Source organism: Epinephelus lanceolatus, chromosome 2 (assembly GCF_041903045.1).
Source record: "Epinephelus lanceolatus isolate andai-2023 chromosome 2, ASM4190304v1, whole genome shotgun sequence".
NCBI classification, from domain to species: domain Eukaryota; kingdom Metazoa; phylum Chordata; class Actinopteri; order Perciformes; family Serranidae; genus Epinephelus; species Epinephelus lanceolatus.
In genome coordinates, this window is record NC_135735.1 from 2,021,856 (window position 1) to 2,042,789 (window position 20,934).

At 42.5% G+C, this 20,934-nt stretch overlaps 2 protein-coding genes across 3 annotated transcripts in view; one reads left to right on the forward strand and one right to left on the reverse strand.

The window, feature by feature from the left end:
- LOC117259401 (multiple epidermal growth factor-like domains protein 11) overlaps nt 1-4,096 on the forward strand; it is a 221,351-nt gene extending 217,255 nt beyond the window's left edge. For both annotated transcript variants that reach the window (XM_078173119.1, XM_078173121.1), the window contains 2 exons: nt 1,111-1,335; nt 1,452-4,096. In XM_078173119.1, coding sequence (XP_078029245.1) covers nt 1,111-1,335; nt 1,452-1,657 — 431 coding nt within the window. In that variant the 3' untranslated portion in view covers nt 1,658-4,096. The remainder of the gene's footprint in view (nt 1-1,110; nt 1,336-1,451) is intronic.
- A 5,212-nt stretch (nt 4,097-9,308) lies between these two features.
- Nucleotides 9,309-19,002, reverse strand: LOC117252722 (ras-related protein Rab-11A). The gene is made up of 5 exons (XM_033619818.2): nt 18,819-19,002; nt 15,942-16,137; nt 15,343-15,536; nt 13,660-13,740; nt 9,309-12,042 (listed from the first exon to the last, which is right to left on the reverse strand). Exons 1-5 carry the CDS (start codon nt 18,856-18,858, stop codon nt 11,906-11,908), a joined length of 648 nt encoding a protein of 215 aa, XP_033475709.1. The 5' UTR covers nt 18,859-19,002; the 3' UTR covers nt 9,309-11,905.
- Nucleotides 19,003-20,934: the final 1,932 nt, after the last annotated feature.

The following is a 20,934-nucleotide window of genomic DNA, read 5'->3' on the forward strand; positions in this document are numbered from 1 at the left end:
GGCGGAGTCATACAACCACAGGGCGGACTGGTGGGCGGAGTCATACAACCACAGGGTGGACTGGTGGGCGGAGTCATACAGCCACAGGGCGGACTGGTGGGCGGAGTCATACAACCACAGGGTGGACTGGTGGGGGGAGTCATACAACCACAGGGCGGACTGGTGGGCGGAGTCATACAGCCACAGGGTGGACTGGTGGGGGGAGTCATACAACCACAGGGCGGACTGGTGGGAGGAGTCATACAACCACAGGGCGGACTGGTGGGCGGAGTCATACAACCACAGGGCGGACTGGTGGGTGGAGTCATACAGCCACAGGGCGGACTGGTGGGCGGAGTCATACAACCACAGGGCGGACTGGTGGGCGGAGTCATACAATCACAGGGCGGACTGGTGGGCGGAGTCATACAGCCACAGGGCGGACTGGTGGGCGGAGTCATACAACCACAGGGTGGACTGGTGGGCGGAGTCATACAACCACAGGGTGGACTGGTGGGCGGAGTCATACAACAGCAAATCATAAATTCTGGTTAAAAATAAAAGTTTAGGAAGTTTGTGAGACAGATTTCTGTTCGTGGAATTTGTTGACAAATCAGAAATATAAAGAATATCCTCAGCCTCATCATCTGACAGCAGCATCTACAGAAGTGTAATTTGGAGTTATAACAGCAGGAAATTTCTGACATGATGTCTGAGGGAGCAGTGATGCTGATAGGCCCTGTTATCAGACATGAAATTGGTTGCCATGGTAACTCCTGTAAGAGCCAGCAGCCTGCAGGAAATGGTTCATACATGACACATCAGATTTTTCTTTCTAACCTTCATGAGAAGGAAACAGAACAGCAGCTGGTTTCAGTTCAGGAAGTTCCTGTTTTTAATATCTGTGGTTTGTATTTTTAATTTTTAGAGGAGGATTTTATCCTTTAATAAATATTAAACTCTACGAACTGTAAGTCTGAGGTTTGGATGTGCTGCAGTACAGGTTATACCTCAGTGAGGAGCCTCTCCAGTTCAACAGGAGTCCAACAGGTTCATGTGACTCGTTCCTCTGTGAGTCACAGTGCGTCACTGATGGATGGAGGTTAATGATGGATGATGTTTATCTTTCAGACTACATGAAGGGCTCGTTGTCCAGCACCTGCTCCCTCAACAGTGAGAACCCGTACGCCACCATCAACGACGCACCTGCTGTGTGTAAACACTCAGAGAGCAGCTATGTGGAGATGAAGTCGCCAGCTCACCATGAACACATGACACACTGTTGCTCCGCCGCCGCTGCCATCATCACCACTACGACCACCACCACTGCACCCGCCAAGAACGTCTACGACATGGGTGTGTTGCTTACATCATGTTTTGCCTTGGGGCTGGAAAAAAAACAGCATAGAAATGATGAGAACTGATCCATCAACTAAATCATCTCTACTTTAACCTCGTTTATCTCCTCTCAGAACCGACCATCAGCATCGTCCAGGGAGCCGGCAGCATGGTGGTTCCCAGTTACCCTCAGAACCCGTACGACCTGCCGAGGAACAGCCACATCCCGAGTCACTACGACCTGCTTCCCGTGCGCCCGAGCCCCTCCCACAGCCACAGCCTCACCCTGCACAGCCACAGCCCCCCGCTGCCCGGCAGCCCCACCAGCTCACTGCTCTAGACCTCCACCCCCCCCCCCCCACAGCACCCAGACTGGACACTGGACCAGTGCTCCCAGTTCATCGAGAGCCAGGAACTGTGAACTGGGATAGGACATGGTGGAAAGACTTGGTGCATGTGTGAATCTCCTCCCTGCAGCGCTCCGACCGCTGCTCTGCTGTTTGATAATTTATCACTGTATTATATCCAAACTGTTTCTGTGCCGATCAATACTACATATTTGTGTTGTATTGTAAATTCCCCCTCATCAAGAAAATGCCAACGGAGGGAATATACACGTACGTATGCACACAAGTATACCTTTTCTCTGGTATGCTGATTTCTTGGGAAGTCGAGGACGATCGGTAAAGAAAATAGGTTACTGTAAATGTTTCTGAGTACGACTGTTGAACTGAAAAATAAACGTGCGTGCCAAAGACGAGACTGAGGCCCACGTCACACCTGGACTGAGTGGATCCACCACACCTGTACAATGAAGCGGCATCACACGGGCATTACTTTCTGTGGAGAAAAGGTGCTCGTTACTCCGATATTCTCCCAAAAACAAGGACCTAAAAATATGTAAAGAAATGCACACAAACTGCAGTCTGGTCAGATCTACACGACCTGTACAGTTCTGGTATTTTTACACATCGTTTCTTATTTCCTGTTTACATATTTAAAGATCCTGACGAGGATCCATATTTTCTCTCTGGAAAGTTCTCTTTTTGTATGTACTGTAGACGGAGTGGTGTATTGGCTGTACACTTACTGTACACTAGTGATTATTATTGTGATTTTCTTTTGTTGTGTCGAGCTTAATACACATGCATGCCAAAGATTATTCAAGATGTAATATTTAGACAGGAAAACCCTGATTACGTTCTGTTGGTGCGAACTGATTATCGTCATCTGACTGTGTCAACATGGGAAACACTCCAATCTCAAACACGCACTGCAGGGCTGCAACCAACAGTTATTACTGATTCATCTTCTGATTATTTCTTCAATTAATTGATTAATTTTTTGGCAAATTCCATGTCATGAAAAAGTGAAAAATGTCCATCTCAGTTTCAGTGAGGATACTGAGATATTGAGTTAGTATCACATGGTGAGAAGAGAAGCAGCAAATTATGACAGATTTTTTGCCTGAAAAATTAGTCATCGATAATCGTTTATCAAAATTGTTGTCATAAATTGACTAATTGCATCAGCTCTAAACCTCTTCCTAACATACAATGTGCAAACAAACTCTTGCAGATGAAGCGCAAAAAATTGTCCAAATATACTGCCAGTGAAAACAATACTCAGAGAGCTTCCTGAGTCCCGATCGAGCCTGAAGCACCGGCTCGCTGCTTCTCTGAAATAAGACTGGAGATGCACAAAGTTTTGCAAAAATAGAGTGACACATTGCTCAGCCTGTTACCTGATGCACACTGAAACAATCTGATAGTCACTAGCTCGTATTGCATCTTGTTAGGAAAAGGTGAGAGGGTACGGTCACACATGAGCAAAATAAACATTGGCGACTATTCACCTCTCATCGACTTTCATTCAGTGCAGGGAGGGGGCAGCTAATGTTGGATTCAGACTACGTAATGTCTGCCTGATTATAGCCCCACGCGGACGAGTGTTGTGCATAATAACCAACCGGGAAGCCAGTGTTCACTTCCTGTAAAATTGAATTTTTTTTCCTAATCCCATTGCAACCACAAAAGAATGTCAATCTGCAGTGTTGTACCGACGTAGTGCTTTTATTTTGAAAGAGACTGTATCAAACTGTACATTTCCTGTGAAAACAGAAGTGTATTTTGAAAACAGACAATGCATGTAACAGGTTGAAGTTGACACGGCGTCCCAGAACGTCAACAACCAACACACCCAGGGTACCTTGGACGTCATATCTCAATTTATGACCACGTGTAGACATGTGACGAGGTCAGAGTGAGAGCGTGTTGTTCTCTCATGTGTGACTGAACCCAAAAGCAGGGCTGTATTTGTTACAGAGGTCAAAAGTGGAAGCACTTCTTATAAAAAGGTCGATGATGTCAGTGACGTCACAGAATCACCAGATTTTTGTTCCCAAACAAACACAATCAAAACATGTTTCTAATCTTCTGGTAACTGTTTCCAACATGACATAAAACAGAGCCGTGATGAATAAAATCCTGCCGAACTTTTCAGTGACACACAGAGGTCAGATTTGTTCAAACTGCTGATAAAGATTCGTTGGCAAATAGCAATAACAGGACATGTTGACAATCAGATTTAAACAGCTTTGTTTTCACATGTATTTGTTTTCCTGCTTTTGTTCCATCGGCTCTGACTTTATCTCACTCGTACGTCTGTTCCTTCAGCTCTGACCCAGATAATAGTTTCAGCTACAGTAGATGTATCCAGTGCTGCTTGTTGGTCTTTTTGTTTCCAGCCCTAAACTCAATAAAGTTGTCATAGCTCAGGGGAGTGGTGTCGTGTCTCATTACGCAGCAAATAATCAGAATATTAAATTATCTCAGCCCAAATTATTTCTGGTTGTAAAAGCATTAAAACAACTGTGGTCATCCAGGAAAATGGAGATAAACAGTTGTGTGTCATCTGCATAACAGTGTATTCAACATCATGTTGACTGGTAGTGTTTCCTGTGTAAAGTGTCTGTCATATAAAATCATCCAGACTAACAGAAAACATTATCTGCCCAACTTTAAGAATTGAATTGTCAAAATCTGCAGTTCCTCTAATGTCCACTAGAGGCTGGCTCCAAGAGTGAGTCAGTCCCCACAGAAACACATGTTCAAATGTAGAAATAAACTCGTTTACAGCCTGGTAGCCATGGTCAACAGTTAACCAATGACATCCCTAGTCCCACCACTGGAACTACATTACCAGCGGTAATCGCTGAATGAGCAACGCCGCCAGCTCACTCCCACCTGATCCAGGCAGTGAACATTATTGAGCATATTCAGTGGGCCACATAGCATGAAAGTAAACCAGGAGGCTAAACTTTGAGTGTGTCTCAAACTTAAGTTAGTACACTTCAGTGTAGTACACTATGTACACTACAAACTTCTTGCGTGGTGCACTGATGTCAACAGAGTAGAGGTGTCTTGTTTTGCACTTACCCTAACTGTATCTTTTTTTTCTTTTTAACCACCTCGTCTTCTTCTTCATCTACTTTTTAAACGACACATTGCCAGTGTTGCCAACTTAGCGACTTTGTCGCTATATTTAGCGACTTTTCAGACCCCTCTAGCGACTCTTTTCAAAAAAGCGTCTAGCGACAAATCTAGCAACTTTTTCTGATGTTATTGAAGACTTCTGGAGACTCTGTTGTGAGAGCACGTATCATTCTTATTCTTCTCAACGGGCAGCGGATGCTGCCGTGGGCTCCTCTCTCGCCCCAAAGCACTCACAGACGGCCCAGTCCTCCCTCCCAGCTGCAGTCAGAGCAGGAGACGTTAACCCCTCCACGTCCAGACTGCAAGTGAATCGCGCATGCGCGGAACCGCCGCTGGCTGATCTATCGCTCTGATCCCGACCTGGTTTACAGTCAGGACAGGATGTAAATGTAAAATTTTCTTTGTCTAATATAAATCACTGAAAGAAGGTTCATTTGTAGTTCTAAACATATTCAGGGTGTTTTTTTACTCAGTTTTTGTCTCTCCCACGACGTTATTCCTCTCTCCTACAGCAGCCATTACAATTACGTGCATATGGACAATTATGCAAATTAGGCGATGACGTCATTTAGCGACTTCTAGCGACTTTTAGGACAGCCAATAGCTACTTTTCTTACTGAGGAGTTGGCAACAGTGCACATTGCAAACAGACAGTGGAGCATCATGGCCAACATTTGACTGCTACCTCCATCCACACATAAACCAAATGTCACAACATTTATGTTGATTGAAACGTGCTGCTGTAGCTTGGAACGACTTAGCCATCTAGCGAATGCTTGCAAGCTAACGTTAGCACTCTCATTATTGTTGGTGGCACCGAATCATCACAGAGCCAACAAACATCACTGACGGCTTCTATTTGAAAACAGTTTTGGTACTTGGTGCAAAACACACGTAACTAACAGGCTCCTTGTTGTCTCCAGCCGCCATGTCAAAAGTTGAGAAGTTTGCTACGTCACAAAGATGGCGACCGTTGAAGATGAGAAGTGCTCGTCATTTCACACTCAACTTTTGGACAGTTTTGAGTGCGCCAGTAGTACACTGCATTTTCCTGCAATACGCAGTGTGACTGCACTTAGCGCACTTGTGTACTTAAAATATTAAGTGTTTAGTGCAGAAGTCTGAGATTTGAGACATATTGTTTTTTTGGTGTGTGCGTCACGCAAGCAGCTCCGTTGAAAGGAATCGGCACCATCTTGGCGTTTGGTATGAAGTTCATTCTACATCTATGAAAACAGAAAACTCAAGGCTGGACTTACTGAGACACCTGAACACAACTGGGCTGTTGTTAATCTTATTAGTAACATCTGTGATTTTCCTGCTGAGACGAGTAAACATTTCTGTTGTAGAGAAGCTCTGTTGACACGTTACAGGTCTGCACACCTGAGCTACACTCACACAGGTGTTCTCACTCACAGGACTGATTAGGCCTCTTAGTTAAAGCAATCAGGTGACCTCAGGTGTGTCCCATCATCTCTCTGCTCTCCTTCAACCTGAGCCAAGGCCTCAACAGCCAAAATAACTCAGAGCACCTGTGGGCTCTGTCAGGTGAGCCTCTCTGACCAATCACACTTCAGGAGGTGTTCAGTGTGTCTCTCAGGTCCTGCTCTGTCTCGGTGAGTTCCTGGATTAAGGCTTTGCTGTAATTTGGGACTAATTAAAGATAAAATGGAGATAATGCCCTCAGACAGCACACATGGTGAGTACAAACTCTTTAATTTCAGTCTGTGAGGAAGAGAAAGTCCATTATACACAAGTAAACACAGACAGTAGATAGAGTTTGGTATTTGGTGATTTCCAGAGACATTTCTTTACACAAACTGCTGCCTGAATTTTAATTAGAGCTGCTGCTGGTTGTAATTGAGTCATCAGTTGTTTTTTCGATTAACCGCTCTGTCTCAAAAATATATAAGAAAAAAATGAGAAAAATGCACATCACAGTCACCAAAGCATCTTTACATCGTTTGTTTTGTCCGACCAACAGTCTCAGACCCAAAGATATGAAATTAAAATGAAATAAAACAGAAAAAAAATCAGCAGTTTTCACATCTGAGGAGCTGGATCAGAGAATATTTGGCATTTCTGCTTCATTAGTGACTTAAATGATTAATTGATAATCAAAAGTGTTGCCAGTTGTTTCAGCTCTGATCTCAACGCCTGTGAAAAATGAAATTAAATATTCATTTATAATTAGACATTTTGTTAAAGCTGATGTGGGCAGAAATCTAGAGAAGGCAGAGAAAGACAGAAAACACCCCCGCTTCCTGCAGCTCCCCCTCTCTGTCCGAAGCTCCTCCCACCAGACGACCACAGACATATGCGTGTCATATAGTAACAGTGTTTCCTGTACATTGATTTATTTCATCTTATTTCAGTGGAGAGTTCCACGCAGATCATTCTGTCAGCCCCTCTAAATGAGACAAGAATTAGCTGCTAGCCACCCCGCGCTCCCTCCGCCTCGCTCCCCTCTGCTGTGGACTGAGGGGGCATCTCAGGGGTAGACCTTTGGTTGGTGTCTGTAGCAGCTCGAATGCATTCAGCTTTAACCCCCCAGTGACAGATGTCACAGTGGGCTGGTGGTCTGCAGCAGCGCTGGGTCTAACCTATGTAACAGCAGCAACAGAAAGTTTGCGGATCCAGCAGGGAGTCAGAGCTGTCCAGTCCCTCAGAGCTGGGGTTTATGCTGGCTGGATTCAGGTTACTGCAGCTGCTGACTCAGGGTCAGTCTCTGGAGCTGCCTACTCTCCTCCTGGCGAAGTGGTCTCTAGCGGGGAGTGAGGCGGAGGACACACTGTGATTCGAGGCTCTTGCTAACGTTAGCTACATAAACATGCACTTGAGGACGCAGCCATGAGCCTTTATCTCTGGTTAGCAGAAGGCTAAACTATTTGCAACCTTTTCTCTCCATCTCTGAAACACGTTGCTGATATTGATACTGATATTTACTTCATATATTGTCAGACTCTCTGTGAGGGTCCTCTTTCACGTTGCTTTGTAGTGTAGTTAGAGTGTGTGTGTTTGAGATCCTGGAATAGCGACTTTCTCTGCAGGACTCTCCACCACTGAATCAGACTTTCACCATCTGACAGGACGTGCACGCTCATCTGCATTTGTAGAACAGCCAATAGGAATGCTGTCTCTCTGACCTGTGATTGGCCAAAGTCTCTCGTCACAGACTAGACTTTCTAAAACCTGAAAACAGAGCCAAGACTATAGAAGCAAAATAAGACGCATATGTATTTTCATTTTAACAGCCACTGAATACTTGATATTGAAATTTGAATACGGCTGAATTCATGGCATTGAAATATTTTACTTTGAAAAGCATGTATCTGAATTTATTTGATCTCAGTTCATCTCTTTGAAATCAAAATAGAGGAGAAAATTCTTGATTTGCAATTTCAAAAGCTGAAGCTGATTTCAAATAACAAATTTTAAGTTTCAGAATTTCAAAAAAACTGATTCAGGTAGCTCAAATTCATTTGGTCAATTTAGATGAAAAAATTCAACTAAAAACATTTCAAATAGAAACATCCAGGCTGCCCAGGACACAAATGTGCTTATTCAGTTCAATCAACAACGGTAATTAAAACTAGCCAATCACAAGGAGAGCAGAGTGAGTCAGTCCTTCACTGTCCTAGGATTAGATCATCTGCATCACATGGAGGGTCCGCCACATTAAGTTCCATCCCAAACCAACAAGTGCCGAGTGGAACTGGGTTCTAAAACCCAACCACATTGAGTTGGCGCCGATGCAGACCCACCGACCATGTGCAACACAGAACTGCATTCGTGATAGTAGAAGCTCCGTACAAGTGAAGTTCCACACACCACAAACATAAAGTGGAAGTAATTTGACTTTTCTCCAGAGCTCGCCGCTGTGTTTTTACGCTGTGATGTAGGAGCTTCATTCAGCTGTGAAGGTGACGACAGACAGAGCGACACTCTGAGATGGAGTGGGAGTGGATAGGGTCTGGTTTTGGAAAGGTCCTCTTTGTGTCAGCCCTGTCCAGGGTGAACCCCGCCCCTCACCCAATGTCTGCTGGGATAGGCTCCAGCCCCCCCGTGACCCCCAACAGGATAAGCAGTGACAGAAAATGAATTAATAAATTCAGACATGAGTTTCATAGTAAAATATTTGAATGCCATGAATTCAGTGGTGTTTAAACTTCAGCATTAAGTGTTCATTGGCTCTTAAATTCAAGTGATTGTATCTATTATTTTTCATCCATACAAGAGGAGGTTCAGAAGCTTATTCTAGGTCTTGAGCTCAGTGACGCCAAAATAAAAACCCAGCTTTAAATTGTATCCAACAACCACTCAGACAAATTTTAATCATTTGATTTTCAGCTGATATGAGGAGCACTGAGGAAAAGACTGATGAGCAAATAACTGGAATTGAATACTTACTAATCACAGTGAAATCACAGATGGTTTCCCTTCAGTTTAAGTGTTACACTAATGAGAAGAAGAACACAAGTACAGGACAGCGTTGTGTAAAGGTTTATGACTGGTGCGCTTTATTAAGATGAACTGATAACTTAAGATATAGACACAATTGTACAATTTATCAATCTGTACAAAACATAAAACCGTTCATTTTGACCCCCCTCTCACATTTTACCCTCCCAATTCATTGAAATGACATCATTTCAATCTTAACACGTTTACACTGGAATTACAGTCAGTTATAGAATTCAATATAGTAAGAAAAAAGAAATCAAACACACGTAATAAAAAAAACACAGAACAATGGAGGTACATGAAACAGGATCAGAAATCATATTTTCAGAAGAAAGGAATCACTTCGTCCACAGATTGCCAGCTGAGTGAGTCTGGAGAGGCTCGGCTGGCGGCGCCGTCTGTTCAAAAAGAAACGCCATTGGCACTGCCAGCCAGGCTCCGTCGCTCCAGACACACCGATCTACCCTCTGCCTCTACACACACATACACACACCAAGCTCAGGCATTGTATATGTCTGCTAACACCATCACACACTGACACGGCTAGAACCTGGAGATTCAACAGAGCACACACTCGGGGGGGTTTTAGCGAGTAGGTTTGTTAGCGAGGCATCTGTCAGTTTACAGACCGGACACAACAGTTAGCTCGTTAAGCACGTCATCCTCGCCGGCCGCGCCAAAACCCTCAGCAGATTTCATGAACAGTAATGACAATGTCAGCTACGTAAGGCGATACGACACGGAGTTGCAGTCGTAACAGAAAGCCATGCATTGTGTTGAAGTCAGAGGCAGCTCGGTGTACGTAGGCTTAATGTGACGGGGACAACACAGCTGTCCGTCCCCCTGAGGGACAGACGGAGGGAGGGGACTGGTTGAGGAGGAGGAGGGTATGAAGGTGAGTTGGTAGCAGGTGAATGAGAGGTGTTTTCTGACAGGTACGCACGGTGAAGGAGGCACTGTGACCAGAAGTTGGCAAGAATGTGGCTGAGTCCCTCGAGTGTTTCCTCGTCTCCTTCAAACCTTTTCTGTCAGTGAGACGACTCGAGGACAGACTTCTGAGACTCAGCCTATGTTCTGCAGTGCTGAACATAACATTTTGGTTTTTGAGAAGTGGCACCGCCTTAATAAATAAATGGTATGTTATCTGACAAGAGGTCCAGATTCTCTATGTGCAGTAAAAATCTAACCCTAGACAAGAAGCATGTTTTGAAGGTTCAGTGCAAGATTGTGACGACTTCACACTCATGAAATCAACCTTGAGGGTGAGAGACATTTCCTACTTTCTCAGGTGCATCCTAACTACAGTTCTGTGGTTACATGTGAAGCATAATTTGCGAGACGACAGGAGGTTTTTGATTATAATAATATTGAGTATCATAAGAATGTCATAGGAGAATACATCAGTTACTTCTGCTGTGTTTATTCCTTCATTTGCTATAGAAGTGCACTAAGAAACAAAAAGTCCAAACAGCTGTGTGCTAGTTTCTGCATAGTTGTAGTCAATATGTGAAAAAAGAATGCGTTCTGTTTCCTAATGTCGGAGCAGGAAAGCTTGATGTGTCTTCGATCCTTCTGAGTATAAGCACGACGATCTCTGCACGAAGCCACACGGAGACGTAAAGTAGGACGACATGAACGTCTGAATGTTCGGGAGTTGTGTTCAGCTTTCATGGTGACGGCCTAAAGATCACGCACCCTTGAGGTGACGATAGTGTTCCACACAGAGTCCAGCTTGAGTCTTTTGCCAGATTAAACATGCAGCACAGCAGAGTGCCATCTTTATAGGACATGCAAAGCTGGCCCGACCCTGCCACCCGCCGTAAACACGGTGACGACAACGCGCTACATGCAAGCTCACGCCCCGCTCCTTCCACTGCGCTAACTGAAGCTCGGCTAATGCAAAAGTTTCTACGTTTCAATAGCATCGTATTCACAGCAATCAGATCAAATGGCATGACACTACCGGAGCGCACGTGTCTACACTGCGCTCGATACATCCACATGTTTCCAAAACAGTACATTGCACTAAAGAGGAGGAGAAGAGGGGGAGGAGCCTAAAATGACGGAGAAGCTTGTATATGGGAATACACTTGAGAGCAACTTTGATGTGCTTTAAATTCATATATACCTAGTCGTAGATATATGATACGAGACAGAACAATCATAAAAAAAGTGGAGAAATCAACAAGAGCACAAAGTATGAAGAGAAGAAAACAAATCACATTCATATATTAAGACATTTTCGTGACATGTCAGCGCATCTACAGTAATGAAATCTAAAGTGATATGAAATGCCTGCTGTCCTGCAGTAGCCTGACGACAGAGGGGCTCTGCTTGGGGGGGTCACCCCACGCGGTGACTTCTTATACTGGGATATATTTACCTGGGGCGGGGGAGGAGGGGTTTGGGTGGGGGAGGCAGGTACAGATAGGTGCAGAGTTCGGGTCACAGCCTGGGAGCTGTGGCTCGTCCCTCCCGCACCACACAGTACACTGAGGCAGTCTATTTTCTGAGGGCGGGGTCAGAGGAGGTGTGAGCCGGGGCAGCTGGGAGCTGGGGAGGGGGGGGAGGGGGGGCGAGGACTGTGGGAGAGAGGGGGAGGAGGGGGTAGCAGCAGATCCACGGCAGGGCTAGATGTTCTGACAGCACTGCATCTTTGGTTTGTTCTCAGTGGGCTGCACCTGGATGTTGACCACGTTGTTGCTGGGGGACATGTCGCTCTCCTGACGCTCCGACATCTGCTTCTGGGAGACGATACGGTAGATCTCTGATGGGGGGGGGAGGTGTGGTTAGTGTTACATCCTGTTGAGATCTTTCCCTGTCCTGTTTACACTCCGACACAACACACACAGTTCATACTTTAATTTTACTTCTGTCTTTTTTGGCAGCTTTCTGTTTCTTGGTTTCCATCATCATCATCATCATCATCAGGATAAATTTCACACTTGTAAAAACTCTTTACATGTCACTCTGGACTTTTGTCCACGTCAGGATAATATTTTCCTTCAGTGATGTGATTGGTCAGAGGTCGGGGTGTTGACAGGATGTAACCGATACTCTGAAGTTAACCTGCTCCGGAGCAGGTTAGCCGTTAATCCTACGTTACCACGGTGATTTATTGCGGTCAAAGCGAACCAGCCTCGTAGTACTGAAGACTCTGAGTTAACCCTGAAGTGCAAATTTATACATTATATATATATTATTTAATTCAAATATATTATTTACAATATATTATTTAATTCCTTCAGTAGGAATGAAGTGGAACAGGATTTAGAGACAGAGCGAGGGTGGGTGTCCACAACGGCCACACGTTACAGCTCCACTCCGTCTGCTCTTACCTTTCACAATAAAAGCCCTAAACATTTATACTGCGTCGCTGCTTACCAGAGGGTACTTATTAATTATTCATAAAATTAAAATTATTTTGCTTAAAATTTTGCTCTGGCCTCTTCTTTAAGTTTGTATTTAATGTAGCACCATCACAGTGAAAAGTACTGAAACAGAAATGTTATAGAAAGTTAATTTATTATTTTAGCATATTAACAAAAACAGTTTGGCCGGTGGGTTCCTTCCTCTGCCATCTAATTAATTTCGTACACTACATATCATACAGCTCGGGACTGACGGTAGCTAAAGGAGCTACCAGTGACAATTGAGAGATTTTTAACTCGAAGCGCTCGGAGCAGCTGCACAAAAAGCCGGAGCTTTCTGAAAAACGACACTTGGCGCAGCGCCCTTTCTCTAGGCGGCTGCACGCACTCGCTCCTCGCTGGAACAATTGGTTAAAGATGTTGGTGCTCAGAAAAAAAAAAAACAATGTGGACACAGGATTTAAGATGTTATTAGTTTGGTCTAAACAGGATTTACTGACAATAAGAGAAACATTCCAGCTTCATTCTTTAAATCGTTGACTTCCTCCTCTGTTCACTCATTCATTCATTCATCCTGTTACACAGACAGACAGACAGACAGACAGACAGTGGCTTTTACACAGACTGCTCACAGACAGCAGCAGAGCCATTAACACAGACAGAAAAGAACATGTAACACTTTTATCTCTGCATCTCATCTCACTCATGATCACAAAAGGTTTGCCACTCCTACAAGATAAGCCGTTCACACAGCATGATGTCATGAAGTTCATCCAGAGCGGCTGTGTGTTCACTCCACACCTGACTTCCTCTCGCTGTAATCACCCTCATAAAACAGAAACACTGTGTGTCATTTCCTCCATATATGTAAAGTCTGTTGGCCTGTTTTTAACAGTCAGGGAAGTGGCTCCTTCAGTATCTGAGTTCAGCTCTGACTGCAGGAGCTGCGTGGACAAGACAACGGGCTGAGGCGGGCGTGTTAAAGATGCATGAGACACAAACACAGTACAAACCTGTCAGAATGGTCTGGAAGGCCGTCTCAACGTTGGTGGAGTCCAGAGCCGACGTCTCCAGAAAAGATAAACCATTCTTCTCTGCGGGGCAAAGTGAACCGTATGTCAAATATGTAACATTCCACAGATAGCAGACCAGTCTGACCCGCTCAACACAAATATGTGAATGTGAAACTCGTACCAGTCACAGCTGGAACATCAGCTGTGTGATGCAGTGAACAGCTGACGTTATATTTAATCTCCTTTATCACTTAAATGCATCAATCAGAATCATTACAAATATGACAATCCTGAGATACACAGTATAATCTGACCTGATCTAATTTACTGATCATTATGGCTGCTCTCGAGTCGGCACTTGGCCAGGACTCTGTTGAAACTAGAATTACTGTGTTACGGCTGTATGTTTCCACGAACCAGTCAAGTTACAAAACATTATTTTATCCTGTTCCTACTGTATCCTGACATTTGTGTAAAAAAAATCTTCACAATTAGTGTATGAACTCTTGATATGGTTTTGTGAGGTCACAGTGACCTTTGACCACCAAATTCTGATTGAAAGAAATTTTCCATCCAGTTGTTCTTGAGATATTGTTTGACTTTTCACTTTTGACCACCAAATTCTGCTCAGTTCATCCTTAACTCAAAGTGGGCATTTGTGCCAAATTTGAAGAAACCTCAAAGTGTCTTTGGGATATCGTGTTCACCAAGAATGGGATGGATATATGTACGTATGTACAGACAACCCGGAAACATTATGCCTCCAGCCACACACACAAAGCGCTGCTCAGTGCAGTGCAACTGTCATTGCTACTTTTAGACTGATGCAGTTGTTATTTTCCCACATTGTGTAAGCAGACTTTCGTCCATCTGTGCGCCCACAGGCCTGTAGCTCTTAAAATGAGGTGTGGTCAGGAACATTGTTGCCACGTTGTTGTTTTGAAGCAGCAGAAATTGAATGATCCACTGACCAACATAAACCTGGTCTAAACTCAGAATGGTGCAGATTTTTCCTGCTATTTAAAGGGTCCATTATTCAGATAGTGAAATGGACCTACAGAGGCATGTTCACAACACACGTACACTCTGCTTGTTACACACACAGAAACGTGTGGATGGGTTACGTGTAGGTGAAATAATCCTAAATTAATGATAAATATAAAATATAATACAAAATATATAAATATGAATTACATTCTGTAAAATGTGAACGTAGCAGAGATCAGAGCAGAGCTGCTGTCTGACTCCACATTAAGAGAGAAGCTGTGCACGTTCACACACCACGAGCAGCGTAACTTCATTGATTATTTCAGAAGTTTTAAGTTTAGTTCAGTTTCCTCTGTCAGGTTTAGAACTAGAGTTTTTAGCGTTGCTGCTTAAATTATATTTGCTGTGGTTAGATTACTTCTCTTCCTGAATTACTCTCAGCAGAAAAACACTCACTGCTCCACTTTGCCAAATGTATGCCACCATGTAAACAGCAATGAGCCAGCCGCTGGTCAAATTCATGTTCTGCCCTAAACACACCTAGAATACATTAAAGGACTAAATACAACCCCGATTATGTGCCGTTTAACTGGCGTGGAGATGGACGAGCCCTAAATGCACTTGCACTGAGCACCATTGTTTCAATACAGTGTTTTAGTGCAAGTTTGAAAAAATATATGGACACAATGGTCTCACCAGCAAAAGCCCGCGCCTCATCGGTGGGAACAGCCCGGAGGTGACGCAGGTCGCTCTTGTTGCCCACCAGCATGATGACGATGTTGCTGTCAGCGTGATCTCTCAGCTCCTTCAGCCAGCGCTCCACATTTTCATAAGTTAGATGTTTGGCAATGTCGTAGACCAGGAGGGCCCCCACCGCCCCGCGGTAGTACCTGCAGCACACACACACACACACACACACAAATCACTGGACTATTACAGGTGATTGGAGCACTTTGGTCACCATTCAGAGGAAAATTGCAGGAAATGAGAGATGGACGCTGTGTGTGGTTTGACGTTACCACCGCCTTTATGTCCTGCATAGAAAAGAGGCCTGCTGGGGGCCACACAAAACAGGCCTGCTGGGGGCCACACAAAAGCTTAGCAAAAATTCCTAATCTTTTCATTGTCGAGAAAATCTGAGCGACTGTATTGAGGAAAAACTAAAAGATACCAACACACAAAGAAGCTGATAGCGATCCAGATGATGCGATTAAATGGACTGTTCTTTTCAGTTTCAACTGTGTGAGTTGTTATATTGCGTTCTTCACCCAGCTGACCTCCTCCTCTGTACTCACGCTGATGTGATGGCACGGTAGCGCTCCTGGCCGGCTGTGTCCCAGATCTGGGCCTTCACCGTCTTGCCGTCCACCTGGATGCTGCGCGTGGCAAACTCGACTCCGATGGTGCTCTTACTCTCCAGGTTGAACTCGTTGCGGGTGAAACGGGACAGCAGGTTACTCTTCCCCACGCCTGAGTCACCGATGAGGACCACTGAGACACAGAACAGAAGGAACACATTTTAAAGGGACAGTTCACCCGAAAATCAAAACTACATATTTATCCTCTCACCTGTATCACCTGTATTTATCAGTCTAGATAGTTTTGGTGAGTTGTTGAGTGTTGGAGATATTGGCCGTACAGATGTCTGCCTTCTCTCCACTATAATGGAACTAGATGTCACTCAGCTTGTGGAGCTCAAAGCGCCAAAAAAATACATTTGAAAAACTCAACATCAAAGTCTCTTTACAGAAATCATGACCTGGTTACTCAAGATGATCCATAGACCTTGTTGTGAGCAGTTTCATGTAGGAACTATTTTCTCTCTACTGAACTACACCCACCCATCGTATCACCGCACAGAAAGAAGCGTGCGTCTACTCATGGACGACAGGCTCGCAATCATGACAGCATGAGATGTAAACATTAATGGCGTCCTCCTCAGCTGAGCTGTATTGTTAGCTAGCAGTAGAGGCAGCTTCTGTCTGCGCAGTGATATGGTTGGCAAGTGTAGTTTGGTGGAAGGAAAACTTCCTATGTGAGTATTGTTCTGAGTTTTTACTTACAATTTATTTTACTTTTTAAGACATTTCAAACAAATGTTAGCTGTGTGCACCGATCTCACAACATGACATTAAGTTATTCTCAAGTTAAAATATTCTTTGTCTTATGTGACACTGAGCTGAATCTGCTGATCTTTTTGGTTTTGGACTGTTGATCAGACAAAATAACTCATGTGAAGACGTCATTTGACATTTCGCTGACTAACAGAATACTTGATTTATACAGAAAATTGTGACCAGATTAACTGATAATAAAAATAATGATTAGCCCAGGTGTTAGTGGTGAAATTACAATTTTTACACAATATTACCTTTTCATTGATCAGTGCAATACTTAGGCCTATACTCAAACATACAGTATATATACTCTTGTTTAGAATTTTTATACCAAGTGCACTTTTGTACCTATTAAATTTTTTAAATCAGTTCTACGTCTTTGTTTTTTTAATTAGACTTAGTAGACTTTTTAAAAAAGCTATTATAAAATGATAATTTACTAATATATCTTTGTAATAATTACATGATTCAATAATCCAACCTTATACTGGAATATAGACAGAAACTAGTTTTACTCTGACAGGTTCACTGACCTCAAGTTCAAGTTCTTTTATCAACACAACTCTTTATTTATCATGTGAACAACAGTAGCAGCTGCTAGCATTGAAAAACTGAAGTCTCAGCAGCTCATCTGACAATGCTCATTAAATATGTACACAGAGAAAATCACACCAGTGAAAACATTATTAAAATATAAACATAAAATAGTGCAAGTTTAAATATAAGTTGAATATAACAGAAAATAAAAAATATAAATCAGTGGTGAAGGAAATTCTCAAATGTTTTTGTGGAGTGTAAGTTACAATACTCCAGTGTTAAGTATCAAAGTACTCTTAATGCAGAATGGCCCATTTCAGAATGATATAATCACTGGACTATAATTAGTGAGCACTAATATGCACAGCTGGTAAAGGTGGAGCTCATTTTAATATAATTATATATATTATATAGGCCTATATTTTATATGCTGCTGGATAGTTTGAGAATTTCTCCACTAAAAATCAATACATTCTTACCTTAACCTATGATGACACATTTATTTGTGGTAGGAATGCATGATATGCCAATATATAGCAACTTATTTGGCTGATAACCATAATCGATATATATCCACTTTCTCCCACTTGGTTTAACTGATCAAGTGTCTCCTGTAGTGGAACTAACATCATATTAAACATGTTTACTGTTATTCTATAACAATATTGGCTGCTGATATTATCATGCATCCCTAATTTGTGGATGACATTTTGTATTATGTGTCTAAATCTTCAAAGCAACTAGTAACTAAAAAGTATGATATAAATAGAGTATAGTTTATTTGCCTCTGTGATGCAGTGGAGGGGAAACATACTGTGTTATTAAATGGAAACTAAAAGTACAAGAACCTAAAAATCGTAGAGAACTAAGAAATGAGACCGTAATTACAGATGAATTAACTAAATGTAATCAAGACTGTAGTTAAAGAATAATAAGTATACATGTTGAGTGTATGGACACACAGAGGTGTGAACAGATGTGACACAGTGAGTAACGTTAGTTCTTGTTGTTGTTGCCAAACGAAGCTTTACAACAGTTAATAAATAAATGCTAACACTGAGTGTAGCCAGTTAGCTTCATGATTCTCTGTAAACCAGAGATTTAATTCATGTTTGTAAATGTTAGAGTCATAAATGATCCCGTTTTCCTGTCCGGTTGGCTCGTATGGCGATAATGTGATAACGGTTAACGTTAGGTGTGTCCGCGCCCACTGCTAACATCAGCTAACGGCTAACGTTAGCCACCGCACATTACGCCCAGTCGTTTAACGATAACGAACGTAACGTAACGAATCAGCCGCTAATCGCACCCTCGCTGTTTAGAGAAGGGTCGTTTTGAGTGTTTTAAATTGTTGTTACTTGCTGACATGTGTCAGGAAGCTCGGTGAAAAGCAGACAGAGCACAAAGGTTGACGGTGGCTAAGTTAGCATGTTAGCATAACCTGACAGTTAATCAGCTGGCCTGTTTAGCCTGTCAGCTAACAGCTCTGAGACAAAACGAGAAAAACCACAGTTTTACCTTTGAACAAATAATCATATTCGTCATCTCTAGTGCCCATCGTCTTACTGGGGAATGGTTAGTCCAAGATTTAATTAGTTTTTAATGAAAGGAAGGCGATCTACTGTATTTTACTCTTCCAACGGGAATCTGTTTGGGAGCCGTACTTCCGCAATGTCTTCTTCTTCCTCTTCTTCTCCGGCAGCCTCTTCGCAGCACACAAAGAACTCTGACACCCAGTGGTCAGGAAGGAACTGCACATCACCCTTAATGTGTGGAGTGAAGGTGTGAGCTACAGGTCAGATCTGCAGAGATGGAAGAAGTATTCAGATACTTTACTGCAAAAAAAGCACTCATACCAGACTGCTGAAATACTCCACCACAAATACTCAATTATTTATCTGTCAGTATAATAATAATAAATACAATAATGATAATAATATTTTTTATATAGCACATTTCAAAACATATGTTACAAATACAGTTGAATGAGGCAACTGTACAAACAATGAGGTATCTGTAAATAGCAAAGTGCTGATACAGGTGATACAAACAAATACAAATACATAGCTGTGTATAAATATGTACATGCATCCACACAAATAGGCATGTGCATGAATATATCCATACACACACATGCTCTGTGCACATATGCACAAAACACATATATACATATACAGACACTTATCACTGGGACCTTATAGAAATGGCATCCTAAAAAACCTTTTTTGTAAAGTGGATACAGATGTAGATGATCGTATCTCAACAGGAAGTACATTCCAGAGTTTGGGAGTCCTGACAGCAGAAGCCTGATCCCCTCTAGGTGCACAATTTGTCCGTCCTGTTTGTCTGTTGCAAACAGCAGGAAGAGCTGACTGGATGATCTCAGCACGGTCAGGCTCACAGGGTGTTCAGAGATCTGTTATATACTCAGCAGTTTGTCCAAGTCTGCTTTGAAAGTGAGTGATAAAATTAAAATTAGTGATAAAGTAGTTTTTTACAATGTAATGTGGCAGAAGGCTCATATATTTATATTTTTTACACACTTAACATACTCAGAATATTACATATATTTTATATTTAAATATCTTACATACTGGTGTGAAGATTAAAGCATAATGCACATTATATTATTTTCTATGTTTTATTCTTGCTATAATTCTTCATACCTAGTTAGTCAGGGTTAACTGAAGAACTGCATATATACTTTATTATTATCATTGCTACTGCTTCTCCCTCCACATTTTCTAACATAGAAACTTCATTCAAACATCAAAATATTCAGCTCAGTTAGGACATACATGTTTGTGTCAATCATATCCTTCAGACTTTCCAAAATATTAACAGTTTTCTGGGAAATTGTCCTCATTCAAATGAACTGATGAATGTTCAAATCTGACACAAAGTCAAGGTTTTTCAAGCATTTTCAGAGCCTATGTCTTCATTCATACATTCATGTAGAAACTTCATTCAAACTTTAAAATGTTCCCCATCTTTCATACATTCTGGCATGTATTCAACTTTAAAATCCTTTTCAAACTTCTTGAAATATTCAGTCATGTTTGGAGCTTGGTAAAAAAAAAAATGTCCTTCTCAGGTTTTTACATTAGATTGTATTGGAGGGAATGTTCAGAGCTACAGTGGGGGACAAACTCCACTAACTGACACCATCGAACTCAATGTTAACAGAGATCAGAAAAAATATTCCACATCATTAATATATTAGTTGTATTATTTAATGTTTAAAGTCAGTATTGCAGTGTAGCATCAGCTTTTCAGCGTGCAGCATTCACAGCCACAATTTCTCCAGAAACTGTGTTTTCTAGTTTCACAGTTAATATTAGTAAGTGTGATGTGCACGGACACCAGTACAGTTAACATTTTGAGTTTCCTAACAGTTCAGCTCATAAAGTGCTGCTGAAGTGTTTTAAGCACATGGAGCTAACTGTTTTCAGACCAGTGTTTCAGGACTGGTAAATTTAAGTGTCATGTGTTCATGAGGAAGAGAGTATTTTAATCCATCTGCTCAGAGGTTTGGTGGTTCGGTGAGCGGTGCAGAGAAAACTGAGAGACTGAGAGAAGAGATCCTTTGGTGTCGAGGAGGTGACTCCAACAGGACAAGAAGCCTCAAGGACAG

Excerpts from the sequence above, each read along its gene's own strand:
- LOC117252722 (XM_033619818.2), bottom strand. The coding sequence starts at position 18,858 with ATGGGCACTAGAGATGACGAATATGATTATTTGTTCAAAG. Across the intron at positions 15,537-15,941 it reads TACCGTGCCATCACATCAGC|GTACTACCGCGGGGCGGTGG; the intron begins GTGAGTACAGAG and ends TGTGTGCTGCAG. Across the intron at positions 12,043-13,659 it reads CTTCCAGACCATTCTGACAG|AGATCTACCGTATCGTCTCC; the intron begins GTTTGTACTGTG and ends CCCCCCCATCAG.